Source organism: Genypterus blacodes, unplaced genomic scaffold, assembly GCF_046128005.1.
Source record: "Genypterus blacodes isolate CSIRO-AG114 ecotype Tasmania unplaced genomic scaffold, CSIRO-AGI_Gbla_v1 ptg000024l_1, whole genome shotgun sequence".
Classification (NCBI taxonomy): Eukaryota; Metazoa; Chordata; class Actinopteri; order Ophidiiformes; family Ophidiidae; genus Genypterus; species Genypterus blacodes.
Window position 1 is genome coordinate 100,001 of NW_027466837.1, and position 12,500 is coordinate 112,500.

The window sequence follows — 12,500 nt, forward strand, 5'->3', positions numbered from 1 at the left end:
TCTGTGTAAGGGAGGAGTGAATGTGTGTTTGTGCGCGACAAACTTTGTGGTGTTCTCTTTGCTCAGCAGGTTCCTGTCATGTTCCAGCTCATCAAGTGTTGTTTCTCCTCCTCTGCAGCCTTTACCTCCTTCCTCCTCCTCCTCCTCCTCCTCCTCCTCCTCAGAGCCGCTCATCTTTAATTTATGTGTTTAATCATTCCGCTCTGTGTGCGGAGTTAAGGGAGAGCGCTTGTTTCAGCCATCAGGGTGTCCCTCCAGTGTGGCATTGCTCCGGAGCAGATGGTATCTGTGCTAATGATCTACTGTGTGTGTGTGTGTGTGTGTGTGTGTGTGAGGTGCACTCATCATCACCGGGGTCACATTAAAGCACATTGATCTCACACGGTGAGCTCCGCCCTCGGGCTCCGGCGCTCTGCAAAGCCTGGTTGTTTCATCAGAATAAACATATTTTACACAATGCAGATCATTATGATGGTGATGCTGCTGAGCTCCACTTGCGTCAGCGTTGCCACCGGTGCAGCTCTGTGTGTGTGTGTGTGTGTGAGAGGCTTTCCAGCGAGCAGCCGGGGTGATTTGTGACATCACAATGTTTGTTTAAGTTTCTTTTTATTGCCGTAGCCATTAAAGAAATCCAGCTTCGTGTAGAGAGTGTGTGTGTGAGCTTCTGCAGTCATTAATTAGATATCGCAAGAAATGCTGCAAGAAATCAAGATAGATGACTTATTTTAGGCGTTTCTGTGCTTTTGGTGTCTCCCTAAACTTCATTCACAGACGGCGACATCATCCCTGCCTACCAAACTTCCTCTGCGTCTGCTATTAGATTACAGCACACACACGGATGACACACTACTTGTTTATTGCTTCACACTCATTTAAAGATGCACATTACATCCTCACACGTCCAGCCGCCCGCCCACACCAGCCCATTTGCATGTCCGTGGGTGCTTTACTGTTGGCGTTCCTTCCCTGAGCCTGAACACATGCACAGGCCCTCTCACACACAGCAACACACAGTCACACACACTCTCACACACACACACCCTTTTGAACGTGTTGGTGTTTCATGACACATTAACTCCCCATTCATTTAGCAGATTGAATGATTAACACATACGCTCTGACACACATGCAGTGAGTTAGCCACATGCACACACACACACACATACTTGCACTTACATACACACGGAAATATTAAATATAAAGATTGGAAGTATTAGAGGAAGAATGAGGAGAAAGGGATGAGGAGATGTTACAGGATCCTAAACGGATCCTAAACAGGATCCGTCTGTTGCCACAAATATTTATCTTAATAGCGTCAGATCGATGTTTTGCAATGGTTTTCTTTTCTTCCAGGGTTCTTCTCTCTTTTTTCGAGTTGCATCCGAATTTGTCAAACCCAAACGGTCTCTGACAGGAAGAAACAAACCCTGCTGTGAAAGTCTAAATGCATCGGGGCTGAACATAAACGTCTGCCGCCTCTCTGCTCTGGCAGACGTTTCATCATTTGCCAAAAGGTCAAATCAATTTCATTTACAGAACACACACTGTCTCATTATAGACAGAGAACAAGGTGGCAAAGCAGCGTTACTGTACTTCAACACAAGCTGAGCACGTCTGCTGTTCTTCACTTTCACGCTAAATAACACTCAACACTAGAAACTGACAGAGCGCTCTGCAGGTCAGTGAACACATCATCAAACCTGTGAGTCTAAAAACCTAACACTTTGACTGAAAAGATTGATTGTAAATATATGTAGGTTTTGAATGCAGGAGTCACTTGTTATACTGTATATCAAGTAAACATAAACAGAAGTCAACTCCTGCTTTCCTTTGACTACTTGTCCTTAACATCTTTTTATAAATTAACATTGGTTTGTTTTGGATCACTGTAGAAGAAGAAGTGCATTTGGTTTAACATAAAATGTATTCATCTCAACTACAATGCAAATGATGTCATCAAATGATCAGGTCAGATCAGATCAGATTGTATCAACGTGTTCAGAAAAAGTACTTTCCAGCACCTTGTGTCTTTGTTTTCAAGACATTATCTTACAGAAACGTGTTCATTGTTAAGTTTTCTGTATGAGTTATTCAGTGGAACAAGCTTTGTCTCCTCTCAGTGTGCTCCACGGTGCTCCCTGTAGCCGTTATATCTCTGTCTGACCTAATGTACTGGGTTGTACTGCAGGATCGTACTGGAAAAGGTCAACTCTTACTTTAAATCCTGCATATGAAGCTGTGCCGTGCTGACCACAGCTGCATTGTGGGTCTCCTCATTTATTTATGTCATGATTTGCTCGTCTGGGCTGCGAAAGCGTTTGAATGTTAGATCACGCAAGGTTAAAGCTGCGAAAGTGCGCAAGTGAAATGGGGAAAGTGGCATTATGGTGGATAATGGCCGCTGGAATCTAAATGGAAAACGCAGCGATGAAGCTAAAAGGAGCAGCGATGTGTTTGCCTTCCTCTTGGTGGAACACTTCAACACTGAATATTCTGTCTAAATTACCACTATCAGTCTGGAGATTGCAACCAGTATACACTCACACTCACTCACTCACACTCACACACACACACACAGCGGGGTAATTTTCAACGGAGGCATGAAAGTTCAAAGATCTCAGCTACATGCTTGTGTTTGTGTGCTGCGCTGAAAAAAAGAGGCAAGCCCATCATCATCATCATCTGTTCACCACACACCTTTTGATATTCAGATGTGTTATTCGGGTTAACACACACACACACACACACACACACACACACACACACACAAAGACACTCGCAGATGCAATCTCGTCCCTCCTTACAGCGACATCAGGCTCTGGCTCTGTGTGAATTGGTGGCACGCGGCGTTTGGCACATCAAGAGCGGCGGCGGAGAGTTTCTGTGATTTCGTGGTCAGAGAGGTACTTTGTGTAACTGCGACGCACACAGTCGAGTTTGTGGCGGAAATAATGGGAATACATTATCGGTGGATGTGTGAGAGGCTGAGATCAGTCATCACCACTTCAGAACCGGCGAGGAATGTTTAGAGGCTGGACGGAGACGCAATGATCTGCTGCTTCCTCCAAAACAAGACAAGATCAGAGGAAGTTTAGGGGAAATTCAATAACAGTTAACTTCCGAAATGTTTTGGAAAGGCTTGCTTGATTCGTTTTGATTTGTTTTTTCAGATAAGGTTTTTGTCCAAGGATGTTTTGCCTCACACCTGATCCAGACCCATTGTCTCTCCTGAGCATGACGCCATTGTTGCTGCAGTTGTGTCTGATGTTAGACGTCTGAGGATAAGGATAAGTGCTGGAAGATGGGTTTCTCTTGCAGTAAACAAAACATGTGTAGCTGTGTGTGTGCGTGTGTGTGTGTGTGTGTGTGTGTGTGTGTGTGGCGGGGCTCCCATAATGTAACATAATAATAACTAAAGACGAGCCTGGTGTAACGGGGAACATCAGCTGGGACGCACAACTCCACAAACAAGTCCAAACAAGCCCTGCAGCAGAGCTTGTTAGGCACAAACACACCACCAGGGGAGGAGCTGCTGGATGGAGGAGAACGTGGAGTGAGGTTCAGAGCAGTGAGGTTCAGAGGGGCCTCGGGTAGAGCAGGCAGGGGATGACTGCAGGTGATGGAGTAGAGAAGCACCCAGGAGATGAAACCCCGCGGCTGTGGGGAGACGAGCTGCAGTCACGCTGAGGCAGCATCTTTGAAAGTGTGACGTGTGTGAGTGAAAGTTGGTGAGTACAGATTGATGGTTGGTGTTTCTCCTGAGGGCTCCTTTTCCAGGCGGGGGAGCTCGTGGTGTCGCTCTAGGATGGCGCCACAGCTCAAGAGAACAATCTTACCTGAGTCATGATGTCACAGGACTATGGCACTGTGACATGAACTGCTTGTTACCTTATAATATTTATGATGTTTGACGTGTCATCACTTCTAGTCCACATCCAGTTCTCCATGTGGTTGCTGGGAGACAACACAGCTCTGAAACCTTTTAGCTCAATAAATCGACTTATCAATCTAACCTTAATGCAGACCTACTTATTTGTCTCCGTCTCTGTTCTCCACACTCTGCCTGTCTCTCTCCACCACTCTGTCCCTCTCTCTCTCTCCTGGCCTCTCTCTCTCTGCGTACGACCTCTTCACGAGCTTTTATCCAATCGACTGAAGTGCCGGTACATTAAGGCAAAGTGCTTGGTTCACTTAGTTTGGTTTCAAAGTTGAAAATAGATTTCCAAGAGTCATTTTCCCCTTTTTTTCTGAGATGGCGTTTGCTGTGCAGCCGCTCGGTGAAAGAACTTCCCCCAACTCTTCAACCTTGCTTTTGCTGGAATTGACATTTTAATTTAGATCTCCAGTTCATTATGTGGCAGCGTTCAAGCCTCTCATACATATTAATGCTTTTGAATTATGTTGTTTAGAGAAATTACGTGGCTGTTCACCTTCACTGTCGGGGTTTAGACGCTCTTTCTGTTGATCTTTGTTCAAACTGCAGTGGAGTGTGTTGATGTGAAAGTCGGTGTGTGAAAGAGAATTCATCCTAATTATCTCATGGACCTTTATCTGGCATCAAAAGCAGGTTAAAGTTCACAATATTCAAATAATAGCTACATATAAATAATTAAATCAAGCTGAATTGCAGTTAGAGATGTTTGAAACCATATTCAATCAAAACATAATGAAATGCAAACACAAAAGGCCGATCTGACTGATCCGTCTGTGAAGCTCCGTCTGCCAACAATCAAATCTGTGAACTGTCAAGTTTCCTTTTCAATGTTATTTTGACAGAAATGAGAATCAGTTATTTTAAATAATGTCTCATCTTGTGTCCACACAATATCTGACATTTTCTCACACACTCCTAATTATTTACCCTGTGTTTCCCTCTGCACCCTCACAGCTCTTCAGACTACGCAGCCCCCTAAGGTCCTGTTCCCTCCAGAGAGACAAGACACAGCCATAGAAATCACACCTGGTAAGGACACACACACCTTCTGTCATTTTCTCTGTGTCCAAATGTGTCTCTGCTGTGTTATTATACTGCATCACAGATCACATTCAGAGGGTTTGTGCAGTCCTGTGATGCTCTGTTTACAAAATAAGTCAGTGTTCACTGTGTGTTTGAATCAAGGAGGACATGATGATCACATTCAAACACTTATAGTTCCTAAACCGCTAAGATGCCATTATAATTGTGACAAACAACAACAATTCCAGAACATTTTCTAAGAAAAACCTGCTTTCTGCTACATTTCCTCCCTGGTGGGCTTTGGTGTCTCCTTCAGGGACACTGAGGCTCCTCAGGACAGATCAGACCCGGTCAGTCAGTGTAAAGAGGGCGATGTGTCCGTGACAGATTGGACCTCCCTCTCCTTCTCTCTCTCCTCCTGCTGTGACTTTGCTCTCTCATCTCCTGTCCTCAGTGATTAACAGCAGCTTATGGACAGATATGTATTCAGTCTAAATTACTTGGAGAACCTGCAGAGAAACTGAACTTCCTTATCTTCTCACTCTGATTCAACTTTGGCTGGGAAAATGTAGCTTTAGAGGAAACCATGATGATCCATTATAACAGATCTGTCCATATGTTCTCTGTGCTCGCTTATATCAACTTCAAAAATGACTTTAGCACCAACAAAGTGTTACTGAATGTGAGGCGAGACCGGTCGCTGACACACATTCTTCATAATGCAACATCAGTTTAACAAACTCAAGGACAGAAGCCGTATTAATGAGTGAAGGATCCTATCAGCCTGCTGAGGATCTGCTGCTGCACACAACTGTTGTGTGTTGTGTTCTGCTGCTGTGGGACTTGTTGGCTCACTTCCTTGCCAGCTGTGTGTGTGTGTGTGTATGTGTGTGTGTGCCTTTATGCATACATGTGCGCATGTGTCAATGTGTGTGTCCTGCTGTTCAGTGGTCTCTCTGACGATGTTGATGCTGTAGGCAGGAATGTGTTTGTGTGTGTGTGTGTGTGTGTGTGTATGTGTTTATCGGTGTGTATTTGTGTGTTTCCATTAACTCCAGATTGATGTTGTAACAAATAGGCCCTAAGGCCTCTGTACACTGATTGCAGCAGGAACACCTTTAATGGGCACTCCAGCCCCTCTGCCCCCCCACACACTCACACACACACACCTACAGCAATAACATTGTTAGGGAATCTGCTGCACAGCAAGAGACACACACTTGCGAGTACACACTGTACACTTGCTCATGCATAAAGTGCCACACACACACACACACACACACACACACACACACACGGCCACAGTGTGACCCTGCGGTACATTTTTAATTATCATCTTGTTTTAACCTGAGGGAGGTTTACATCAGCAGCCTCAGACATGGTGTTCACTTCCTTCTCTCCTCTGCCCCCTCCCCTCCTCTCTCCTTCCCTCCTTCTTTGCTTTATGTTGCTTCTCTTCTTATCCCTGTTTTCTTTTACTCTTCATTTCTTCCTCTCCTCTCCTCTCCTCTCCTCTCCTCTCCTTTCCTTCCCTTGCTTTTCCTTTCCTTTGTTTCCTCTCCTCTCCTCTCCTCTCCTCTCCTCTCCTCTCCTCTCCTCTCCTCTCCTCTCCTCTCCCCCACCCCGAGTCCCTTTCTGCTCCTCTGCTTTTCCAATCGCTCCCTCACGCTCTGGGTTATGAACACAATTCATTACGCTCATTGTTATTATGCTGATGTGAGCTAAAGGAAACGGGCCAAAAAGAGCTCATAATTAAAGATAGATTCATGATAGAAGTGTGGAGGCTTTACAGCAGCCGGTGCTGCTTTAGAGGCACTTTGCACTTCCTTTATAAACCTGCTCTCACACTGTGTAGGTGTGTATTCTACGCAAATTATTAGAGGTATTTGTAGCGTGGGGAGCGATGCCAGTGCAGAGAGGAGGAGGAGGTGTGAGAGCACAAAGCAACAGTTTGGGTTCGCTTTGAAAGTCTGAAAATGCTTTAAAAGAACGAGTCTAAATATAAATTAAGATGTCCAACTTTGCTGTGTGTGTGTGTGTGTGTGTATCAGATCAGTAATATTCATTCCTTCTGCCTCAGTAAACTTCCTCACCTCGCCTCTGTTCATTTCCTGTCCTTCTGCATGTAAAATTTAGGAAATTGTGTAACAGGAGGAAGTAAAAAGTTAAAGATGAAAATAGGCTTGATGAAAACGTGTGTGTGTGTGTCTTGAAATCCACTGTTATTTGATAGAAATTGAGCCGTAAGCAACACTAACTGCCTCTGTGTCTAACCTGTCGCATGAAAAACACCACAATGGAAATGAAAATGAACGTCAGAATACATAATGATTTATTTTGCTCTAATGGTTTGTGTTATTAATGCACTCAGCCACAAATCTAATCGAAGTCAACAACCAGTGAAGCTCCATGTTTCACTGTAACAGGCACACTGACGCTTGCTTTCCTTTGACTGGATGAAGACATGAGTGCATCATACTGACACAGTGTAACTCCCTGTATTAAAAGCTAAACTTGCCTCCTGCACCTCGGGGCTCCTGCAGCCAGCAGCCTGGAGCAGAGCCGACTCAGCTCCTCTGTAATGAGCCTAATGAAGCTCGGCTCGCTCCTCTAACTCAAGACTTCATTATGCCCCAGTTTAATTAAAAACAACAACAAAACATACAAACTGTCTGAACACTGAGAGCAGCAAAGGACCCGTCTGTCAAACAAGTCACACTGACAGAGAGTTAGAGGGAGAAACACGGTCAGTATCCAGACTGTGAGACATAAAGGACCTGAAGCTGCTGTACATGAGTACAAGTAGAGATATTTCATAGTAAAATATGCATGATAGATAAGAAATACTTGAGTAAAAGTCATATAGCTGCTCCTGTTAATGTTGAGTAAGTATCAAAGCTCATTTCTGGATCGTCACTGTACTTAAAATAGAGTTTAAACAAAACCAAATACTCCAAAGTTTAGACAAAAGTAGAGGAGTAAAAGTTTTCTGTCTGTGAGTAGTGTCAGATATGTTGTTATATAATAAAAGTAATTTGTTTTTGACACACAAAGACCCACAAAAGTGCCGATCCTCACACTGAAGTCCTTTCCTTCACTCCACTGCCTGCAATCAACGCAGAGATTATAATCAACGCTGACAACAACAAAATGAATATTCTACATTCTAATCAGCTGTGATTGGTTGCAGGGCTCTTTAGCCTAAAGCTTCTAATAATGAACAGTGACGAGAATCCGTCTGTACGTTGCACCAGGACCTCCATCTCTCCCTGAGCGCCCGCACAGATACTGCAGTTCCCTGAACGCCTCACAGTGCAGGACTCTGGATTCAAAAGTCTTTAGCTGGTAAACTTGAACTCTTTGATCTTTGCTGTCACTGCTTATTCGTTCGCACAGGAAGCATTCTGGGAAATCAAAAAAGTGTCGTGTAAATCACCTCAGCAGACGAGCGCATACAAACACACACACTCACACACACACACACACTTCTCTCTCTCTCTTTCTTCGTCTTCATTGTATTTATCTCCCTGCGTCTGTCTTCCCCTCCTGTCCCGGGGACGTGTGTGTGTCTCCCTCTATCTCTCCCTCCTTCCCTCCATCCGTCTTCCTCCGCTCTGTCACTTTCTATCTCTCTTACTGTCTCTTTGTCTCTCTTTGTCCGACCGGCCGGCTCTCTCTTCAGGACGGCGGCGCGTCGCGTCATTATTCTCTTTCAGACTGTCAGGGAGCGATAACATGCGGCGGCCGGGCGGAGAATGAACACAAGAAAGGTCTTTACATTCCTGATTTCCCTCCGTGAGAGCGACTCTGTTGTGCTCGCAGTCGTTCGTCATCGCCGGCCTTGAAATTCCGAGCCGAGCGACGGAACACAAAGGATCCAAACTGTCAAATGATCTGTTCTAATAATCACACGCTTGGGTTTATTCATTTATTTGCTTGTTCATTTAGGGGTGAAGATGAGCTCATCGCCTTAATTACTCCTGAGAAGTAATAATTACCAAACAAATGGAAGGAAGTAGGGGGGGGGGGGGAGAGGAAGGAAGGAGGGGAAGGAAGCGGGGAAGGAGGGAAAGCAGGAAGTGTTTGGATAGAAAGGAAGCAAGGACAGGAAACGGAAGGGTGGAGAGGGGGAAAGTAGGAAGGAAGGATGAAGATGATAAAGAGGGAGGAGGTAGGAAGGAGGACAAGTAGTGAAGGAAAGGAGTGAGAGGAGGAAAAGGAGGGAGAGAAATGGCAGGAAGGGAGGAGGAGGATTGGAGGAAGAGGAAGGGATGCGAGGAGAGAAGAGAAGAGTTTTTCGTGACTGGAAAACAATGGAGGGAAAATGATTCATCAATCAAGGTTTTCCTTTAATTGCTGCCATTGTTTGTCCATCTCTCTCTCTCTCTCTCTCTCTCTCTCTCTCTCTCTCTCTCTCTCTCTCTCTCTCTCTTGTGATGTGTGTCATAATGAGCAAACTCAGGCCCATACACACACACACACGCACACCAACACCACTGCCTTTTTTTGTTTCATGTAAACAGGTTGTTGAAAGACAAGGGAGAGAGAGAGAGAGAGAGAGAGAGAGAGATATGGAAAGAGCGGATGAGATGCAGAAAGTTGTGAGGGAGGATAAAGAGCAACAAAGGGATTGGGCAAATAATTGCGGTTGAGAGAATGATCGATACGCGATGAAAGAGCGATAAAGAATGGATTTGTCTCCTTCTCTTCGCTCCGGCTTTCATTTGTCATCTGGCGGCCTCATGAATATGCTAATCGGGTTTTGTTTTCACCTTGACTGAGGAGGGAGGGAGAGATGAAGAGGGTGAGCGAGAGAGAGAGACAGTGTGTGAGAGAGAGAGAGGGAGGGAGGGAGAGACGAAGAGGGTGAGAGACGGCGGTGTAACATCTGTTTCACCGGGGCAAAAGAATTCCAGCCTTGACCAATAAACCAGTCAAGTCTGATGAAGAGGGCTTGAGTGTGGAAGGTCAGCGGTTCACATCCTGGCCTGATATGAGCCGAGGGATTGAACTTGTTTGAGTTCCGTCTCCAGGTCAAGCAGGTCAAGTGTCTCTTAACCTGCCGGGATGAAGACGGCAGATCTGCTGCCACCGCCGCCACTTGACACAAATGTGACAAACGTGCGTCAGGAGACAGAAGGAAGCAGGAGACAGAAGGAAGCAGGAGACAGAAGGAAGCAGGAGACGCGTTGGAATCAGGAAGTTTCATCTGGTTGACGGAGCTCAAAGGCCAATGATTACCTCGCCCACAATCAGGAAGCTCTTTAGGAATCGATAATCAATATATCTTCAAATTCTGATTGATTGATTGATTGACTGACTGACTGACTGAGCCAGTATGAAAGGCCGTAGCTTCCCTGAATCTGACCCTGACCCTGACCTCTGACCCTTGAGGGCCGTGTCCTGTGTGTGGCGCTGTTTACTGTGTAGAATTTGTGTATTTCTTTCTGTTTAGGCGCTTGATTACTTCCTGCTGTATCTTGATGCTTTCAGGTTCTAAATATTCATTATTTTCCAACAACAGCAAAAATCTCCAAGTCAGGTTTTTCATTTTTAGTTTCCCTGATTAATTTAGCGACAGAATGAAACGATTTCAAAATGAAGTGATATAGTGAGGCACACACACTGAGCTGGTGTGTGTGTGTGACACGTGAGGGATCGATGGCCGCCGTCCGTCCGTCCACGATGGATGTTAGCAGGCGATCAAAGACGAAGAACAAACTTGTGTGTGGAGTTTTGTGTCTCTGGTGAAGGACGGAGCTCCATCACAGTTTGCTTTGTGATTTGTTAGACAGACAGAAACATGAAATGTAATCGTTGTTCTCTTGTTTGCTTCCTGCCATTCACTGCAAAATCCAATTACGCGTTCTATCCTCTTACTCTCGTCTCTCTCCCTCGCTCAGTCATTCTGGAAAACACACAAACACACACTCATCAACAAAATTCTTCCATCTCAGCTTTCACAAAACCAGCAATTAATGAAAAAAGAAGAAGATTCTAATCCGGAAAATGAGTATTAAGAACGATTAGAAGTGAAAATAGAACAACAACATGCGATCCAAACTAGATACAGGAAGTGAAAAGTGTCTTAGGAGCCTGTGACAGTGAGTTGTGTGTGACCGTAGCTATGGTAACCTGATTGCTTCCCCCAGTCAAAGTTGTCTGATTTGTAACTTCACATTATTTTCTTCAGCCTCTGTGAATCCTAAAGCACAGCGAGTGTGAGTTGGATGTTAATTGTTGGAATAACTTCAACAGTTGTGATACATCTCTGTTCCTTCTGCTTTCTAATGGAGGTTTGTAATGGACTCTTCTCTCTCTGCGGCTTCATGTCTCTGTGGTCGTTAGCAGAATTCCTGGCTGTTTTGCTTCACAGCGAGCTCCATGTCTCCATCACCCACTAATTATTCCTCCTGCCGTCTCTCCCTCTTTACTCTCTCCTCTTCAAACTCTCTCTCTCTCTCTCTCTCTCTCTCCGTGGGATGAGAGTCCCGCAGAGGCAGGATTGAAGTTCTGTTAAGTCGAAATCCTCTCCGGAGCGCGACTCTGTGTGTGTGAGTGTGTGTGTGTGTGTGTGTGTGTGTGTGAGAGAGAGAGAGAGAGAGAGAGAGTGAAATGATTAATGGATTTCCAGTAAGTGAAGGGTTTTCCTCGTCCACCTTCATGTTACAGACATGATACAAAAATGTTTGAGGTGTTTTCACAGGAAACTTTCAGGGGTTTGAGTCGCCGATGCCATGCAGAAGTTTGAGCGATGAGAAAGGCGAATTTCCACATTGCGACTTCTGTACAAACGCAGAACAAAGGAATAGAAATCAGAAAATTTAAATATGCACGAACACGAAGCACACCGGTGTGCAAAGTTAAGTGATGTGAGGTTGAATCGTATCTTGGGCTTGACGATATTCACCTTAGTTTGGTTGGTCACAGTGGCTTCATTGTGTGTGTGTGAGAGTGTGTGTGTGTGTGCTTTTAAAAGAGGCAATAAAAAGAGAATCAAGATGAAACGGCCGTTACAAGGTTAGGGTTGTTTTCTCCATCTTTTTCACTTTATGTATTGATTTTTTATACGTGTGTGTGTGTCTGTGTGTGGGTGTGTGTCTGGGTGTGTTGGGTCCCAAAGGGTTTATCCCCTCTTTACATTTTCACACTTCTTCCCAGGAGAGAGCAGAATGAAGGATCTTAAGTGGAATAGTTTGTTTCTATCACTTTTCCATCTGTAATGGAGGTGAGGAGGTTAGGAGGAGTGTGTGTGTGTGTGTGTGTGTGTGTGGGTGCATGTTTTATGACCAGCAGCGACACGCATTTTGCTCAAAGTTTGAAGGGTAAAGAGTTCCTTGAGCACCGTATTAAATAACAGAGAAAGCTGAAGTTGTCCCGATCAAAGTGATGTTATTGCGTCTTTAACAGAGGATAAGATGATGAAGATGAGTGAAAGCGACCTCAGATCCAAATCCCACAACAACGTCGGAAAGTGCCTCAAACCATGCGTGCAAATTAAAATCGGGTCCAGCCTCCTGTAGCTCCCCCGGCTCGTCAAACC

At 44.9% G+C, this 12,500-nt stretch overlaps 1 protein-coding gene across 1 annotated transcript in view; it reads left to right on the forward strand.

Moving 5' to 3' along the window:
* il1rapl2 (interleukin 1 receptor accessory protein-like 2) overlaps positions 1 to 12,500 on the forward strand; it is a 79,600-nt gene that overhangs the window by 36,217 nt on the left and 30,883 nt on the right. Inside the window, exon 4 of the mRNA XM_076143437.1 lies at positions 4,889 to 4,963. Coding sequence (XP_075999552.1) covers positions 4,889 to 4,963 — 75 coding nt within the window. The remainder of the gene's footprint in view (positions 1 to 4,888; positions 4,964 to 12,500) is intronic.